Source organism: Anolis sagrei, chromosome 4, assembly GCF_037176765.1.
Source record: "Anolis sagrei isolate rAnoSag1 chromosome 4, rAnoSag1.mat, whole genome shotgun sequence".
Lineage (NCBI taxonomy): Eukaryota > Metazoa > Chordata > Lepidosauria > Squamata > Dactyloidae > Anolis > Anolis sagrei.
Window position 1 is genome coordinate 192,415,861 of NC_090024.1, and position 18,799 is coordinate 192,434,659.

Here is an 18,799-nt window from a genome sequence, read left to right on the forward strand (position 1 = left end):
CTCAGATAGCTCAGTTCAAATCAGATATTGTGGGATTTTCTGCCATGATATTCTGGGTTATATAACTGTGTGGAAGGGCCCCTAGATGATTAGGAAAAAGGAAAGTTGCTTAAAATTATTCAGGTGCCTAATGGATATAATATTTCAATTTTTCAAACCTGCCTTCTCTCAGTTTCTTACATCAGCTTTCAATTCAACATCTAATGGGAGGTGAAGTGCTAAGTAAGTCCTCTTGTACTGAGAGACTCAGTGTGTTGTAATTGTTTGAGCATTGGACTATGGGCCCTTCTACACAGCCCTATATCTCAGAATATCAATGCAGAAAATCCCACAATATCTGCTTTGAACTGGGTTATCTGAGTCCACACTCGGATAAAGTGGGATTTTCTGCCTTGAAATTCTGGGATATAGGACTGTGTGGAAGGTCCCTTGGACTTTGGACACCAGAGTTATAAATCTGCACTTGGCCATCGTCCACTGGGTGACCTTGTGCAATTCATGCTCTCTCAACCTCAGAGGAAGGCAGACAAAAACTTCCTATGAACCAATCTTGGCAAGAAAACCCAGTTATAGATTCACATTGTTCTTGTTAATTGCCAACAAGTTGACTTTGATTTAGGGCATCCCCAGAGGCGGCCCTAGGTAATTTTCAATGGTAAGCAAACAGTATCCCCCCCCCCCCCCCCAACCAATCACTGATATATATTTTCTGTTTGTCGTGGGAGTTCTGTGTACCATATTTGGTTCAATTCCATCATTGGTGGAATTCAGAATGCTCTTTGATTGTAGGTGAACTATACATCCCAGTAACTGCAACTCGCGCATGTCAAGGTCTATTTTCCCCCAAGAGCGCCTCAAGAGCGCCCCTGGGCAAAATCAACTGCAAAGGCTTACTTTACGTAATGGGTTGAGCCGCCCCTGGGCATCCCTATGAAAGAGAGATCTCCAAGTGGCTCTGATATAAACAGCCCTACCCAGGTCTTGCAAACTCAGGAATGTGACTTCCATGATTGTGTCTATCCACTTGTAATGTGGTCTGCCTTTAAGCTTGCCAAGGCTCATTTTAGGGTTGCCATAAGTCAGTGGTTCTCAACCTTTGGGTCCCCAGGTGTTTTGACATACAACTCCCAGAAATCACAGCCAGTTTTCCAGTTGTTAGGTTTTTTGGGAGTTGAAGGCCAAAACATCTGGAGACCCACAGGTTGAGAACCACTGCCATAAGTTGAAAACTACATGAAGGAACATAACTACAGAATCAACATTATGTGCCCACATTCTAATCACTTCCTCTGAGTACAAAGGACAAGTCATCAATGAATCCTCTCTTTACAGGCCACAATATAAAATCAAAAGATCAAAATCATTCTGTTTTTAAGACACAAGATTTCACCTATCTGACTTTAGTGGACAGTAGGGATGAGAGTGAAACCCAAGGATTATAAGATTCAGAATGTTATATGTAGCTTTTGGTTGTAAAACAGAATAATAGGAAGCATTTTGCAGACAGCTTTTGAAAATAATATATTATTAAGCCATTTTTTTTTCACAGTTTAAGCAGTCTCTCATAAAAAGCAACTTTCAAAACAGTAGGCTCCTGGTGTCAAAGGGATCTGGCGAAGCCAATCCGGTTGTTCTGTCGGTCAAACTCTGTGTAGTACTGCCCAATGAAGGTAGCACCCAGAACCCAGATGGGGCCCAGAGGAGGAGGAATGTCGAAAGCCGAGAACGCCACAGCACAGAGCTCTTTCCCATAGTCAGAAAACTGTAGAGAAAATAATCCAACAAATCAAGGGAATGAGGTAGTTCAGTGCCCTGGAAGATACCTAACAAATTAGTGCTATAAGCCGCTCCCCCATTTTCTGGTTGCCTGAACTTTCCTCTACCTGCCAGATACCAAAAGCATTCACCAGAATTTGCTCATATATCTTTAACTTTCCTAGGCTTGTGTACAATTGATTGTCCAAAAAGGGCTTTCTTATGCATGTGTTTGAAATGCAGTGTTTTTTCATTTTTTGGAATGACTGAAAATTGTGATGAAATCAATCCAGTTATTCTGCCAGTCAGTTTTAATTTTTGGAATGACTATAAAGTCTGAATATTTAAGAATCTTTCTTGCAATTATTCCCATTCCTCTATGGAAAGGGAAATACTTTAGGTTGAGTATCATCATTTACAGTAGTTTTAAGCCACCTAAAGTGCCAAATTGGGCAAAAGGAAATATTTACATTGAAAATTTAGTTGAAGAATGAAATGGAGTCTAAAAACACCTTATTTGGAGGAAACAGCACTGTATTTAAACTGGATGCCTAAAAAGTGGGATTTGGAATGAGGTGTACTTTTCAATTTGCTAGAAAGAATAACATGCAAAAACCAGCATGTTCTTTGATGGAAATTCATGGAGAAATAAGTGTCTCCCTTCCAACTACTATTTTTTCCTAGCTTCTCATTGCAAACTATGTTCAAGCATCTCACCTGGAGGACATAGGCATGGCCACTGAGAGTGTAGGATCTGTCTCCAAGATGGAAGGAAATATCAGGCAGCAAATGGATTTTCTTGCATTCAACAACATACTGCATAAGAAAAAAAGAGGAATTAGTGGAGGAGGAAAACTTTAGAGCCTACTCATATAAAGTTTTAGATCCTGTAGGAAGATAAAACTGCTTAATTCCTAATTCGATGGGAATCTCTTTTTCCAAGGCAATCTACAAGCAAATTTGTGTTAAATTCTGCCCACAAAGCGTGTACTTGTATACCCAGGAAGGCAACTAGACTTTTTGGGCTGGGCTTTAGCTGCAGTAAATCGTGTCAATCAAAAGGCTGCCAGTTTGAAGTCTGGCTCAGGGTAAGCTCTTGGCCTTTGGCCCAGCTTCCACCTACTTAGAATTTTGAAAGCAAATGTGAGTAGATAAATAGGTACCACTTAAAAGCGGGGAGGTATTCTGAGGCACCCATAAGGGATGCTGGCGATTCAATCAAATGGAAGAAGTTACAAACAAAGCTCTTCGGCAGGGAGCTGGAGCAACAGCAACCCCCTATCCCGACCCTGGTGGCTGGAACAGAGCACAAATCCTCCAAGGTGCCGAAGATGGGAAAAACTGATATATACCTATATCTATGTATAATTGTCTGTCTTGTTTGTTTATAAAATGGCATTGAATGTTTGTTGCATATGTTTGTTCTGTGATCTGCCCTGAGTCCCCTTCAAGGTGCAAAGGGTGGAATAGAAATATTGTAAATAAATAAATAAGTTTAATCTTAGAACTTTTTGGAAAGTCATCTTCTTGTCCAACACTACAGCAGAAATGTTCAATTTGCTTACATCTCTTTCTTCAAGCAAAGTAGCTCCTATGGATTTCATCAATATAGACACAGCACTAGCTGGACCGGTAATAAAGGAGGACCCAGTATCTACTGCTGCTGTGCAACCTTCATGACAGAAAAGCATCTCACTGCCCAGAGACACCCTGTAAAGAAATCAAACAGCCGTTCAGTTTTCAGACAGACCCTTATACCCCCCCCCCCCAAATTTCATGGTTCAGGGGACATGATCACTGGGGCTTAGTGACCCCTGCCTGATGGTCAGTCTGCCTTCCCCACCTCCTGGTTGTAACATGCATGCCACTTACCCTTTAAGATCAATGTGCCAGTAGCCTGGTGTGCTAATGCTGACATAGTGGAAGTCCCCAGTGTAGTAAGATGGGTCGCTGCCTCCCAGGATAATCTCTCCCCCAGTATTCATCTCAGAGTTTCTAAGATAAAGCAACATCACAGAGTCAATCCCTACCCTGTCTACTCTTCTACCTTAAAATATAGGTAAAAGAAGCCTAGAGGGGACAGAGAGTGTTTGTTATATTTGTAATTTGTTTAATGACCTCCAGGTAGGATGACCTCAGACTCACCTGTGTGATAGTACAGGTTGAAGCTCCAGCATTTCATAGGTCAATGAGTACTAAAACCTAGATTTCTTAAGAGTTGGTCCAACATTAACAACTATAACACACTATTTCTCCTTGACTTGAGACTGTTGGAATCTAGTTGTCATGGGTAAGGAAACTAGAGGCTATACAAGGGGATCATTCTTTGCATTAAATAGTAAGACTGGTGGTAGTTTAGTTGTAAGTAAAAGATTGGTATACTACTGTGCCAGCTGAGGTTCCAAATATCATATTCATATTAACCGTACTAGTACAGAAAGAGCAAAGCTTGGAAAAAAATCTTTCGTGGACCATAGCCAGCTTGAGATTTCTGGAAGCTATTATCTAAAACAGTAACATTACCAAGCCATGGGACAGAACTCCTACTAAAAAAAGAAATACTTCCAGTGGAGCCATCAGAAATTTGTACCCTGGGTTAGGATTCAAGAGTGAGATATAGTCAGCCTTCTATATTCTTGGTTTCAACCTTCCTTGGTTTAACAATATTTTTAAAGAATTTTGTATAAGGAACACCATTTTACTACACCACTGTATATAATGGGACTTGAGCATCAATGCATTTTGGTACCCAGAAAATTTTGCTTTTATTTTGATTGAAATGCCCTCTGCTCCACATCTTTGAAAAGTACTAGCAAATTTTCTGCCCTAGTGGTAATGACAAAGAAATCCACTCTGACTATTGATTTGAGACCTTGGTTCAGATTTCATATGGACAGAAAACCTTAAGGTAGTCAATCCCTTGAGCATAACATCCCTCTGTAATATGGAGACAAGCACACTGAAATGCTTATAGCATACAGGAAACACTCCGGAAACAGATTGGAAACACACATATACTTGATAATTATGGAAATGATATTTAAATACAGATTGTTGTGAATATTCATTTCTTTCAGATTTTTTTTGCTTGATTTCTTGTTAATGTATTTTGAGACAAAATTGAAGTCAGTCTTACTAAAAGTTAAGTTTTTAACAAGGCCATACATTCAACATTAGAAATGAAATTTCTGTTTTGATGTTGGGGTTTCCACAATGAACATCTAAAATTGTGCCTCAAATCTTAGATGTGCTTATACAGAAGTTCATTTTCTGGGAGTAAATAAAATACTGGCAGTTAAACAATGCTGGCTCAAATTAACTCATGCTTTAACCCAGGCATGGGCAAATCCAGGCCTGTGGGCTGGATATGGCCCTTGGGTTCTTGCCCCTGCCCCCACCCCCAGCTGCGTGTCACAGCCCCGGACCTCCCAGCCAAAACTTGCTGTGTAGGGCTCTTCCAAGAGCCCTTCGCAGCCACGTTTGAAGCCATTCCCACACACATGTCAACCACCCCCTCGGCCTCCTTCCTCATGCATCAACTGCCCTCCCCCCCAGCCTCACCCTGTGCCAACCCTCAGCCTTCTCCCCTTTCCTGTCCCTGCCTGCCCAGAACCAACATGCTGCCCGCTTTCAAAAAAGTTTGCCCATTCCTGCTTTAACCCCAAATCTGAAGGCTTTTTAAAGAGTATTATACTGATCTATAACTTGGAAACATCTAGATGTGAACCTTGTAGGTGCATTAGCCTTTGTCATTTCATCCAAAGCAAAGACTATTTGAGTGGGGCCTATTATGTATTCTCCTCTGTTGTCTTGGTCTATGAGTTTTATTTGCCTAAAAACACTCACCTGCTGTAGTAGACGGAGAAAACTTCCTCAGACAAGACTTTTTCAGATATTATCTTATCAAACACTGGGATAACACCATCAATAGCTTGGCTGGGATACCCCATACCAAGTACCCCATCAAATCTGGCATAGATGAAAGGTTTGTTGGGCAGTGCTATTGCTTCTGCAAACAACTGAACAACAGGAATATCAGCTACCTGGAGAGAATGACAGGAGAAAAACAACAGTAAACAAGCAAAGTCATATGTTTATCACCCTGGTATTTCAAGTTAACAGGAATAAAAACAAGTTTTAAAGTTGGCTCCATCCTGGAACCATGCTAAAATCACACAGCTACCTAAAAACATTTGACAAAATACACATATTAAAACATAAAGGTAAAGGTTTCCCCTGACATTAAGTCTGGTTGTGTCTGACTTTGAGGGGTGGTACTCATCCACATTTCTAAGCTGAAGAGCTGGCATTCTCTGTAGATACCTCTAATGTCATGTGGCCAGTGTGACTACATGGAGTGCTGGTACCTTCCTATTGATCTACTCACATTTGCATGTTTTCAAACTGCTAGGTTGGCAGAAACTGGGGCTAACAACGGGAGATCACCCTGCTCCCCAGATTTGAACTTCTAACCTTTTGGTCAGCAAGTTCAGTAGTTTAGTGGTTTAATCTGCTGCACCACTGGGGAATCATGATTGGTCATAGTAGCCAGAAATTATATTCCAATACTGGGCAGCAACCCCCCTCCTTTTCTTCTCATTTGCTCTGGCCAAAAATAAGGAATTACTGGGACAGCAGTCAGGATCTTCATCTCTTGCTTCAATAATACCCATGATGTCTCTAAAATGCTATATAAGGCCAAAGTTCTTGGCCCCAGTCTTTCACATAATCCTAGAACAATTTACTACTGGCACAATACTGATTTGTACTGTGGATTACTGGGAAAAGCCAGGATCAGAAAACAGAGTTTGATCTTTGTTCTTTTCAATAAAGCATTGTTTTACCACATAACAACAAACCGTAGCTAGTTGGCCATGGGAACATATAGTTCTTAATGAGAATAGCGGACTTTGGCTGTCCTTGAAAATGTTCAAGCAGTGGCTCTAACTCTCTTCTATACTTGACATTTGTAAATACAAACACAATGATTGTGAAATTTTAGCAACCTGACATTGTTCTATTTCTAATGACAATAAAAGGAGCCAGAACAGTTTCTAGGAGAAATGGAATGAGCACAGAAACTAGAAACGTCCCTTTTAGATTGCCAGTGTCCTCCAGCTCTCATGGCCATGCAGCAATTATTGGAGCTGTGGTACCAAAAAGTCTTGGTGAGCATTAATATTGGGCAGTTGAATCAGGTGTGTTCCTTTGGTTGGCTATATTACAATATCAGTTTTGAACTGGAAAAATCTTTGCTATTTACACATATATACATATTCTTTTAAATTATATTAATAAGATATATAGTTTAACTAAATGGATAGTGCATGCTTTTACTATTGCCAAAAGATTAAGGCTGAAAGGATAAAGAGAGATAGAAGATTCACTAACCACAGTTCAATGGTCACAAGGTATTTCAGTTTTAGCTATCTCTGAATATATACTCTATCAATACTACAAGAAAATGGATTTTGTTATTTGAATTCTATATTAAGATGTTTTTAATTCTATATTTTAATTTTAAATGTCTTTTTATGTTCAATGTTTAATATGATTTTAATTTATAGTTATATGCTATATATGCTTTGGTTTTGTATATATTTTGGTATTTAATCTTGTCATTACTTATTGTACACCACTTTGAGTCCCCCCAGGGGTGAGAAAAGTGGTATATAAATGCAGTAACTAACTAACTAAATAAATAAAATATGCATTTTGCAAATATGGTAAACTTATATTAATGTATAGCTACATTTTTTTCTTTTTCTTCCTCTCACAATGTCCTTCTTTGTAACTGGAAATTTGAAGAAATATCCAATAATTTTTTAATTAATGAAAAATATTTGGCAGATGAAATGACACAAGAGATATGGAATTATAGGGAGTTCAAGTTTTGAACAAGATAGGTACTGTAGGTTTGTTTTTAAGTTGAATATGTAAGTTGGAATAGGTATATTTTGTGTGTGTGTGTGTGTGTGTGAGTATATATGCATGCACACACATATAACTATGGATTTGCCCAAAAGATTTCACTCCACTTTCTGTCCCTGTCAGAATTGGATTTGACAAAATTGACTTGTTGTGGAAACAAAGCTTGGTGATAAAGCCTCAGTGGAGACACCTCTTCCCCATGATCACTCTTCCAGGAGTGGATTTCCCTTCTGAGGCATGGATTTCTCTCACTTCCTGTTGTCTCACCCCCGTTCTTAACTATGAGTCATTTGTAAGTCAGATGTTTGCAACTCAGGGACTGCCTGTATTGGGAATCTTCCTGGTTGAGTTGACATACTCATGTTACCCTGTGTGTGAGAGAGATTCATGAATAACCCTGTGCTAACCAGGCAGAAGGAAACTATTGCACCATCCTCCATCTTTGAGAAGCATAAAGGCACCTAAGTCAAAGAAGGAATTATTTTGTTCTTTTTGTTGCACTTACTCTGACAATGTCTTGGCTAAGAAAACCTTTAACATATCCTTGGCCATATTGTATTGCAATTTCTGTTCCATTTGGCTTATATGTACTTGATCTGGAAGAGTCATAGCGGTTGTGTGAAACTAAAAAGAAAAATAATTAATATTAATATCACAGGAAATTATATTGATAGTTTCTGGTTGTTGACATTTCACACTCCTCAATGAAAGACTGCAGTACTTGCAATATAATCCTAAATTTCTTTACTCAGAAGTAAATCCTACCGGGTCAATGAGATTTATTCTTCCAAAAGAAATTATAATCAAATATGAAAAATTTAAAAAGTTGCCTATTTCATCTCTTGTTTTAAAATATAGTTGGCAGAATTATCCAATAAACATAGTCATTATTTATAGTCTAACTTCTAACACATATATGAGTATCCTATAACATTGCAGCCTGCAAAATGCTGGCAATTATCTAAAGTTCAGAAATGCCAGGGATACTGAAGATGATATCTTGAAAATATTTGCCAGACTTCAAATCATTTGATGACTTTGAATATTAAGTCAATATTCATATTTCTTAAAGTTGTCTTCTGACAATATCTATAATTTAAGCACTGCATTATTCTGGATACACCAGAAGCACCGTGGACTACATGGATAATTATATAATTATACAGCACAAAAGTTTTTATACCCCTATGCTATTCCTGAATTAGGATCTATGTTAGACGAATAGTGGATCAAACAGTATTGAACTTGATAGATCTCACTCAAACTGTATTCTTAGTAGTGCAACATTCTTCCTTGTTGTGACTAATCCATTAACCCCAGCCAAATATCATAGGATAGATTTAACCAACTGAATATAACATCTTATGGATGCCCTGGACACAAGAGAAATTTCACTAACTGGAGCATAACAAATGTTGAACATGTTCTAAAATGCTGCCACCCTAATCCACATGTTATCTCCTTATTCTGGCATTGTTCCTTTAGGCAGGAGAAAACCTATCACTATTTTAATAGATACAACATTGCACTGTACTGAATGCATTTTATTCCCATAATATTAGGAAAGTATGATGTTACAATGTAGATAAAGAGGCTGAAATCCTCTCAGTGACTCACAGCAGTGTAAGAGTCCATTATAATGGTTTCAGACACACTTTGAAGCAGGGCATATCTTTAGCAAGGTAGATAAAGTTTTCTCTCTCATCAAAGGGAGAGAGATGTCAAGGAGTCGATCTCTCCGGATAGAGATGTTTTTCACTGCTGGCTCTCCCCCATCATTGCAATATCCATAGCAATTTTAGCCCTGCTACTGCACAACCATCTATGTGTGCATAGTTATGTCACTCAACAGAATCACACTAGATTTCATAGATGTCTATGGCAGCAAAGCATATTGTTTGACAGATCTGGACATTCTCTCTGTCTTTGCTCCCTGGACAAATATTTGGTGAACCTCACAATGAAAATTAAATAATGTGTCCCAGGAGAAAAGCAGAAAAGAAAAATAACTCTAAACCTATGCTCCACTATTTATTTGTTTATTTATTTAAAGCATTTATATTCTGTCCTTCTCAACCCCAAAGGGGACTCAGGACGGAGCACAACATTCAATGCCGGAACATAAAACAGACTACAGATATACACAAACATTGAAATCAGTTATATCCACTTTAAAATCAATTGTTAAAACCACCTCAAAACCACCATCCCAGATCCGGTCAGCAGGGTAGGGTTTCCTATTATTACATTATTGCACTGTCCCAAAGGCTTGGTCCCAAAGGCAGGTTTTTACCCTCTTTCTGAAGGACAGGAGGGAGGGGGCTGATCTAATCTTGCCAGAGACTGAGTTTTATAGCCGAGGGGCAATCACTGAGAAGGCCCTCTCTCTCGTCCCTGCCAATCACACCTGTGACGATGGCGGGACTGAGAGCAGGGCCATCCCGGAAGATCTTAATCTCTGTGGTGGTTCATAGAGGGAGATGCATTCAGACAGGTAAACTGGGCCAGGGTCATTTAGAGCTTTATAGGTCCAGGCCAGGACTTTGAATTGTGCTCAATAGAAAACTGGCAGCCAGTGGAGCTGATGCAACATGGGAATTGTGTGCTCCCTGTATGCCGCACCAGTTATTAACCTGGCTGCCTCTCATTGGACTATCTGAAGCTTCCAAACAGTTTTCAAAGGCAACCCCACATAGAGCGCATTGCAGTAGCCTCTCCTGGATGTAACGAGAGCATGGTCCACCATGGCCACATCTTTCTGGGAAGATGATGGATGGTTAACCTAGATATGTAGGATTAATGAAAGTTGCAGTATCAGTGTCACCTTTTCTGTCTCCCTCCCTTTCTGTTCCCTCCTACTTTGTCTTTTGTGTACTTATTTTGTCAATTTCTTTGTTGTGTGCCTTCAAGTATTTCCAATTTATGATTACCATAAGGTGATTATGTTCTTGGCATGATTTGTTCAGAGGATCTTTCCTTAGTATGTTTCTGGGAAGAAGTGTACTGTATTCATGTTCACCCAGGGGTTTTTCATTTGCTGGGCAAGTATATGAATAAACACTGGTATCCCGAATCATAGTCCAGCACTCAAACCATTACATTGTGTTGACTCATATATGATTGTAAATGTGAACGGGTTATACATTAGAGAATTAATATTAATCCTGAGTATATACATAGGATTACTTAAGAGGGCTGTGATGGCTCAGCGGGTTAAACCCTAAGCTGCAGAACATGACTGACTGAAAGGTTGGCGGTTTGAATCTGCGGGATGGGAAGAGCTCCCATTGTTAGCTCCAGTTTCTGTCAACCTATTAGTCTAAAAACACACAAATGTGAGTAGATCAATAGGTAAAGCTTCAGCGGGAAGGTAATAGCGCTCTATGCAGTCATGCTGGCCACATGATCTAGGAGGTGTCTATGGATAATGCTAGCTTTTTGACTTAGAAATGGAGATGAACACCACCCTCTAGAGTCAGATTCAACTAGACTTAATGTCAAGGGAAACCTTTACCTTTTACTAATGAGGATAAAAGAGATGTTGATCTGGGAATAATTGTTGGCATTTCTGTGCTGGGTTTTAAAAATCAGTTAATATTCTAAACAACAAAAGCTCTTTTTGTGTGACATCTGTAATACAGATGGAATAAAGTGGCAACATACATTATTCCCGTCCCTCTGAATAAAATTCTATGTGGCAATTTATTCACAAGTGTGCACACATTGTGCCTTTTTTCAGGTACTATGGCAGCAGTCATGTTGGCATTGCTGCTCTATTCCTGTTGACTTTCGGTTTGTTCACATCGATATTGAAAAGAACTGGGGAATTAACATGGCCATCCATCTAATATTGGGAATGATTCAACATGAATATGCATTCATCTTCATATTGTACTGCCAATAGTTTTCCATGTATGAGTCTTATATTTATCCAGACTTACCACAAGCACTGTACAATGGGGAACACTGTTGGGATGGCACCCAAAGATTGGCTGACCCTGTGTCAAAGACTACTTTGAAAATCTGAGCTGGTGTTCCAATACTGATTTCGCCATAATACTGCATCTGAAACACACGTTGTAACAAAAGGAGAAGCGATGGGGTGTCAGACTCCTACATTTTTAATCACAGCTCATCCCATAACTATTTATTTAAAGATGTTGACTGCTTTGCACAGGATCATATCACGTACTCACATCCAGGTAGTTTGTGAGGATGGTAGGAGCTGTTCCATTATAAAAACCATCATTTAGAAAGTATATCCCATGCTTCAAGGAAGGGAAGAAGTCTGCCACTTTTATGCCCATCTTCTGGAGAGTTTCTCGTATGGAGGGCATTTTCTTGAGTGGAATTCTGATGAGTATGCATATAAATATATATAAAAGAGAATTTTAAAATGTGAGTATGAGGCACAGTCACATTTGCAATATATGCAAAGGTTAGCTAATATAATTGCTAAATTGCCATTGACACTAAGGGGCTTGTGATGTGAGTGGGGAGGGAATCTTATCCATTGTTGGTGATGAACCCACACTGCTCAGACAACACTATCCCAGAAAGTATTAGTGACCACCAGACAAAACCTCAAGCAAAATTAAAACTTGATTGAAAAGCCGCAGGCAACATAAGGTGGCAGAAAACATCCTTTTCAAAATAAATGGTACTAAGCTGCAGATTTCCTGGGATGTATGATGGATTTAAAAAAGTATTGTTAGAGCTATATGCTAAACTTGTGGCATCTTGTGGCTCCCATGTGAACAGGGCAAATGATTTGCTTCAGGTTCAAGTCTAAACTTCAAAGAGATTATCTAACATGCTAATTATTTTTTGCAAATAGTATTCAATAGCTCACTTTAAGGTCTAGATCAGTGGTTCCTAAAAAGTTGATCCTCCATGTGTACCTAATCCTCTAGTGTGGTTGTGATGAGGAGACTAAAAACTCCCATTTCTACATCTGATGAAAGAGAGTTTAACACAATCTCAGAAACCTCTATTGCAGCTGATTTGAATTATGATTAAGGAAACAAACCAGTTTGATTCCACCAGAGAGCCACAGTTTCTTTAGATTTGGATAGCATGAGAAACAGTAGCTAATGCATGTCAAAACACTGCTTTCATGTAATAAACTATGATTTAGCTTTATATCCCAAGTAGTCACTGTGTAACAAAGAAAATTACCTAAAACTGAAAATGAGGTATGAATAGAGGAAAATATAGCACCTCAGTTTAATATGGACTGTTAGGATATCTGAAATGTTGTTATTCACATGCAAACCTACAGTGGATATTTCTCCCTCTCTTGAAAAATCCTTATTAAGCTGAGTTCTGGAGTAAGAACAGATTCTGGTAAAGCCAGGCTGATGGAAATTACAGTCCAGGGCCATTTATAACCATTAGGCCTGGGTAACAACGGAAAAATTTGTTTCTAAAATCGATTTGTATTTGGGGTTTTTTTTTGTTTCGATATTTAAAATAATTACAAAATTTTCCTTTTAAAAAGTTCGATATTTACGAAATTTCGTAAATGGTAAAAAATTAACGAATGATTTCCGAAACAATAACGAATCGATTCGTTAATGGCGGACGCGACCGCGAAATACGCTAAAAAACCTCCAAAACCTTCTGAAGCTTCCCTCTCCCTCTGTTGTTGACTGTTGGTGTGATATTATAATTTTTTTTCACTAATTAAACCATAAAACTGGCCCAGACATGCGGAAATAATAACGAAACGACCTCAAAACAATAACGAAATGAATACAATATCGAAATACAAAGCATTTACAAAACGTTTTTGAAAATTCGTTTTTTTTAATAATTGCTCCAGAATGGTTCGTTATCGTTTTGTAATTGAAAAAATTAACGAATTATTAACGAATTACGAATTAACGAAACGAAACCGCCCAGCCCTAATAACCATTGCTACAAGCGTAGACTTTTGCAAACAGCTGATAAACACATTGTAACTGACTTAGCTTTGTACACAGCACTCTATTGCACTAGGTGGCAGCAAATACTTGCAATGGTCTGGCAAGTCCTCTAAACCTTTTTCATATATAAATTTAGAATATTTGATTTGAAAGGCAACGGAAATTGTTTAAATAGACACGTGGGTTCTGTCTGTCTTCTGTGCTTCACTGTGTTAGGTGTTTCACTGTATTTACATTTTGGATGATTTCTAGATTATTTTCCCAATGATAAAGGAAATAATACCTCATTTAAAAAATCTCAATAGGTATATTTTATCCCATGTATGCTCTTCCTGAGTGTCACAACCCACTTCTTCCTCAATCTCCACTTTTTATGTTCAGTTTTGCATGTCCTTTTTGCCAGATGCTATTTGGGTCTCTGTTGTTGTGCTGCCTTTCTTTTGTACCTGCTTTGTGGAGCAGCTGGCACTGGGATGGATGCATTTGATTAAAAGGCAAAGCCTACATGCCTGTCTTCTTCAGTTTTGAGCAACCCCTTTAGAACAATGGAAATTGCACTGCCTTGTTGAATTTCAGCCTCTAAATGCTTCACCATAGGCTTATGTGGGCTGGGGCTGTTGGGAGATGCAGTCCAACAATGCCGTCTGTCTTGGGGATAAAACCCTTCAGGGACATGCCCAGGCCAGATGCATTCATATCTTTTTCACTTCTCAGTGGCAGAGAACCAACCTTAGCTTATGGCTAGATAGGATCCCATATTCTGCCATCCCAAGCTTATTGCCTAATAGATGCAGCAGGAGATTTCTAATTCCTCAACAGGTAGGTTTAAGCCCCTCTCAGCTTATACTTGGGTGAGGGTCCTGGCAGGAAGGTGTGGTGCTGAAAGAAGGGCTTTTTTCAGCCCCATGCCTTCCTGCCAGGATCCTCGCCTTTCCACACAGCAACCCATCTCTCCTTCCTCTCCTCTCTCGGTGTAGCGTGCGCCTTCCTCTCCTCCTCTCCCAGTGCCAGTCTTTCCCACTTTTCCTTATTCATATACACACAGCATTTCCCCCAAAATGTATAGTTAAAATAAACTTTGGTGATTATTGGAAGAATATGTAAGCACGTTTATATTGAAGAAGGCATTTAATCAGAGTTAATACAGTCTTATCTTAAATTACAGTTTTATGTAAATATTAAAAACAGTTAACCTACTGATGCCTCAATTAATGTAATTTTATTGGTATCTGCAACCCAAGAACATCTGAAGGCACACATTTCCCATCAACATGCCCACTCTTGATTTTTTAAAAATATTGTCTTACCTTTGGAAAGCATCACTGGAAAATGACAAGAAGCAGCAGGTAACTACTGCAAAGGCCCAGGACAGCTGCATTATATGACTGGTTTTGGTAAAAAAAAAACTTCTCTTCTAATCTGTGTTTTCTTTTTGTGTGAAACAAGGAGCCAGGTCCAGTGGGCTTTTATAGCAAAACTTTATGTGACTGGCTTGTGTTTGTACTATTTTGATTGGTAGAAGGAGGTAATAAATCTTTAAACACTTTTGAGGTAGTCAGCCACTTTGACCTTGCTTCCTGGCAAAGGGCATATTGGTTGTGTGTTTATGCACACTCACTATCTCACATGTACGGGATTCATTCAATGTGCGTAACTCGGTGAGGCAAACCAAGAACCCTCTTTAGCATGTTGGAGAAGTTTTTTGTTTTTTGTTTTTTTTTAAAAAAAAACCCTAAGTAGGCCAATCTTGTTCCTTTCATGTAATAGTATTTCTGGCAGGGATGGGAAAGGGGAATCTCTGCGTTCATACTTGGACTATGGATTTTATTGGCTTTCTTTTGAACTGAGGTGTATAATCATTAAATTTATAATGAAGACTGGAGGCAATATGGTTGGACTGTTTATCAACGTAGAGGTTTTTGCCCGGGGGATAATTCTGATCTTTATTAAGGAGGATGTAGAACCGGACAATTCTTATTTTGGAATAGTTATGGAATCAGTGCATTTCCCTAAATATATGTGTTCCAGACAATTAGAGAAATGGTAATTGGACAGAGGGAGTCAGATCACTGAGCTGCTTCAATGAGCAGGGAAGAGGCAAACAGGAATATAATTGACTCTCCATACCCATGGGTTTTGCATCCACTGATTCAACTGTACACAGCTTATATATATATCCAAAAATAAAGCTTGATTTTGCCATTTTATCTAAGGAACATCATTATTATTTGCACGATGCAGCATTGAATTTTTGCAGGAGTTGCAGAAGTTTTGCAGGAGCCACTCTTTTTGCAGAAGTTTTGCAGGAGCCACTCTGACTCCCCTTTGGAGTAGAAAGGGCAGGGAATAAATAGAGTAAATAGAGTAAATAAATAAATAAATTTTACAATGTCGTTGTACATAATGAGACCTGAGCGTTCATGGATGATGGTATTCATGGGGGAATTTGAAGCCAAACAGCAGTGAATACTAAGGGTCTACTATATTTGCCCATCTTAATCTAGCCAGCAGCCATTATACAAGTAAGAATCATCATTGATCAAACCAGCTTCTGTACATGGAAGTGTCTATGTGAGAGCATTGTTCACTATAATACAGAAAGCAAAAGGCATTGCTTTTTATGCATACACAAATCTTACTTATTAGCATTTACCCTGTTTTCAGAGTACGAATCCCTTCTCCCTCTAACCATGAAAAGCTGCTACAATTACCGGAAAACATTGCTGGAACAGGAATACACCTGTTCTGTACTGCCTCAAAGGGTACATTTACATCATATAATTAAAACACAAAATTATAACATATAATTGTAGCTTTTTGATGCCACCTTCACTGGACTGGCTACATTGTCTGAATGTCTGATCACCATCTCTCAAAGCAGTTGCTTTATTCTCAACTCAAGACTGGAAAAATGATATGTTGGTGGACAATAAAAGAGATTTTAAAATGGGCTTAAAAGTAACCTTTAAAAATATGGCATAAACATCGAGAAGCCCTGACACTTGGGCATTGTAACCGGAGGTTAGCTGTTATCAATGGGGCTATGGATTTAGAAAAGGCATGAATAGAGGGCAAAAGGGAGAAACGTGCCAAGAGGAAGGCACAATGAACAAACCCTTGCCATGACCACCTTCCATCTGGAAATCTATGCTCTCAATATGAAAGATCATGTGGATCCAGAGTAGATATTCACAGTCATCTACGCATCTACCATCAAGACTCTACACCTGGAAGAGAATGATTCTCGGCCACAAGTGATCACCTATGGTGGTGATGATTCACACACATACATATAGCACAGACTTGTAGCATATAATTGTAGCACTTTGATGCCACTTTAACTGCCATATCCACATACTGTGCAATTATGGGATTTGTAGTTTGGAGAATGCAGAGTGGTAGTTGAGGATAGTGCAATAGAGATTTCTAAACTGCACATTTTAAATAGTTCACTGAATTGCAGATCCCACTGTCTGTAGCATAAAACATATTAATGAATGCAGTACAATTGTTTACTGTGGTCACACTTTGAAGAAGCTCATAGGCTTCTTCCTATTTTTTATATAAGTTGTTTTCAACCTGTGGGTCCCCAGGTGTTTTGGTCTACAACTCCCAGAAATCCCAGCCAGTTTACCAACCGTTAGGATTTATGGGAGTTGAAGGCCAAAACATCTGGGGACCCACAGGTTGAGAACCACTGCTTTATATGCTTTCAATTTGGGACAGAATCTAGAACACCAGGGTAGGATAGACAATTGTGGAGGGCTTCATTGATCCCTCAGCAGACTCATTGCTGAGCAACATGCCCAACCTCAGCAACACAAAATACAATTAAATCAAAAGGTGTTTCTTTATTCTGACACTGACACTTATGTTTTTCCAACTCTCCTTCATCACCTTTCTAGAAAAAAGACATGTAGAAGCTTGGCAAATATAAAAATGCTGTGTAGAAATAAGCTTCTTTCTCGAAGGCTTAATTAACTAAGATATACCTGTATTCCAGCTATGATTATAGTTCTTGTTTGGTTTGTATTTACCAGCTGTTTATTAGGGAAATTGAGGTAGGAGGGAGGAATCAACCATACAAGGCCTAAACCATGTGATAAATGTCACATAAAGCATCTCCTTCAACCTGTGGCATTTATGGAAAGTCTGGGCCATGAACAAGAGAGCAAAACAAATTATTTTAGTTATGGTCTTACAGTTTGTGCATAAACTAAAAGGAACGAGCCATGCACTAAATCTTATGGATTTAGGGGCCTCATGGTTCATCAAATCTAGGTAAATCCTTGGGCTTCCATAGGGAAAGGTAATCTATTTCTATGGGCAATTGCAAGAGCATTTCAGCACTCTTGAATGATTGACCCTGTTTATTTCCCCACAGATGGCTTTGGGCATTATGTTTGTGAGGAAGGATTTTCCCAAACTTTTTTTTTTTGCTTAATGGGTTAAAGGTCAGAAAGGGCCAGAACAAAGATCTTGCAACATAAAGATATTATGAGCTATGTGTGGCAATTGACTAGGGAGCTCCTCCAAATAACAGCGGAGTTGCATTTATTGCAATGGCCTTAGTGACCTTTGGTGAAACATTTTATAACAAAGAGAGGCATGGGAAACTTGCAGTGAGTTTCTGTATACACACAACTTGCATCAAGGTTTTTGACAAGGCAAAGCATTTAGGAAAACAACAACAAAAAACCCAAGGCTTTGTGATAAGAAAACCCTTGGATCTACTTAAGCAAAGGGACAACCCTTGGAGGTGGGAGGAACATTAATCATCCTGGGGACCCTCTGCTTTACCCTAAATAATTTTAATTTGAATGATTACCCCAAGCCCTCCTAAATACCTCTCAGTGAGGGTATAAAGCAATTTCTCCATCTTTTGGTTCTTTTCTGGACCATTATGATACTTCAAGAAATTATTTTAGCCAAACATGGTTTGAAGAGGACACTGTCTTTGTGTTGAGTTATAGAAACAGGTTTGGACAGGAACGAGAAATAAGAACTATTATATTAGAGGAGCTTATAGGTGTTTATGACACTTTACTATAGATTGATCCCATATCTGGAATTCCAGATCTCATATCTGGAAATCTGAAATTCTCTAAAATTCTCTAAAATCATCCACATGGGAGGTTTTGCTTTCTAATTGTTCAATGTACCCAACCTTTGTTTCCTACATGAAA

At 38.8% G+C, this 18,799-nt stretch overlaps 1 protein-coding gene across 1 annotated transcript; it reads right to left on the bottom strand.

The window, feature by feature from the left end:
• Positions 1-1,565: 1,565 nt before the first annotated feature.
• Positions 1,566-14,991, bottom strand: REN (renin). Its single transcript, XM_060771528.2, has 9 exons — positions 14,921-14,991; positions 11,883-12,039; positions 11,628-11,751; positions 8,192-8,310; positions 5,602-5,798; positions 3,628-3,750; positions 3,321-3,465; positions 2,473-2,571; positions 1,566-1,762 (listed from the first exon to the last, which is right to left on the bottom strand). Exons 1-9 carry the CDS (start codon positions 14,989-14,991, stop codon positions 1,601-1,603), a joined length of 1,197 nt encoding a protein of 398 aa, XP_060627511.2. The 3' UTR covers positions 1,566-1,600.
• Between the last annotated feature and the right edge of the window lie 3,808 nt (positions 14,992-18,799).

What these genes read in the sequence shown, in the direction of transcription:
- REN (XM_060771528.2), bottom strand. Translation starts at nt 14,991, where the DNA reads ATGCAGCTGTCCTGGGCCTTTGCAGTAGTTACCTGCTGCTTCTTGTCA. An exon ending in TCCTCACAAACTACCTGGAT is followed by an intron (nt 11,752 to 11,882) that starts GTGAGTACGTGA and finishes CGTGTGTTTCAG; the next exon opens with ATGCAGTATTATGGCGAAAT. An exon ending in TTCTCCGTCTACTACAGCAG is followed by an intron (nt 3,751 to 5,601) that starts GTGAGTGTTTTT and finishes GCTTTATCTTAG; the next exon opens with AAACTCTGAGATGAATACTG.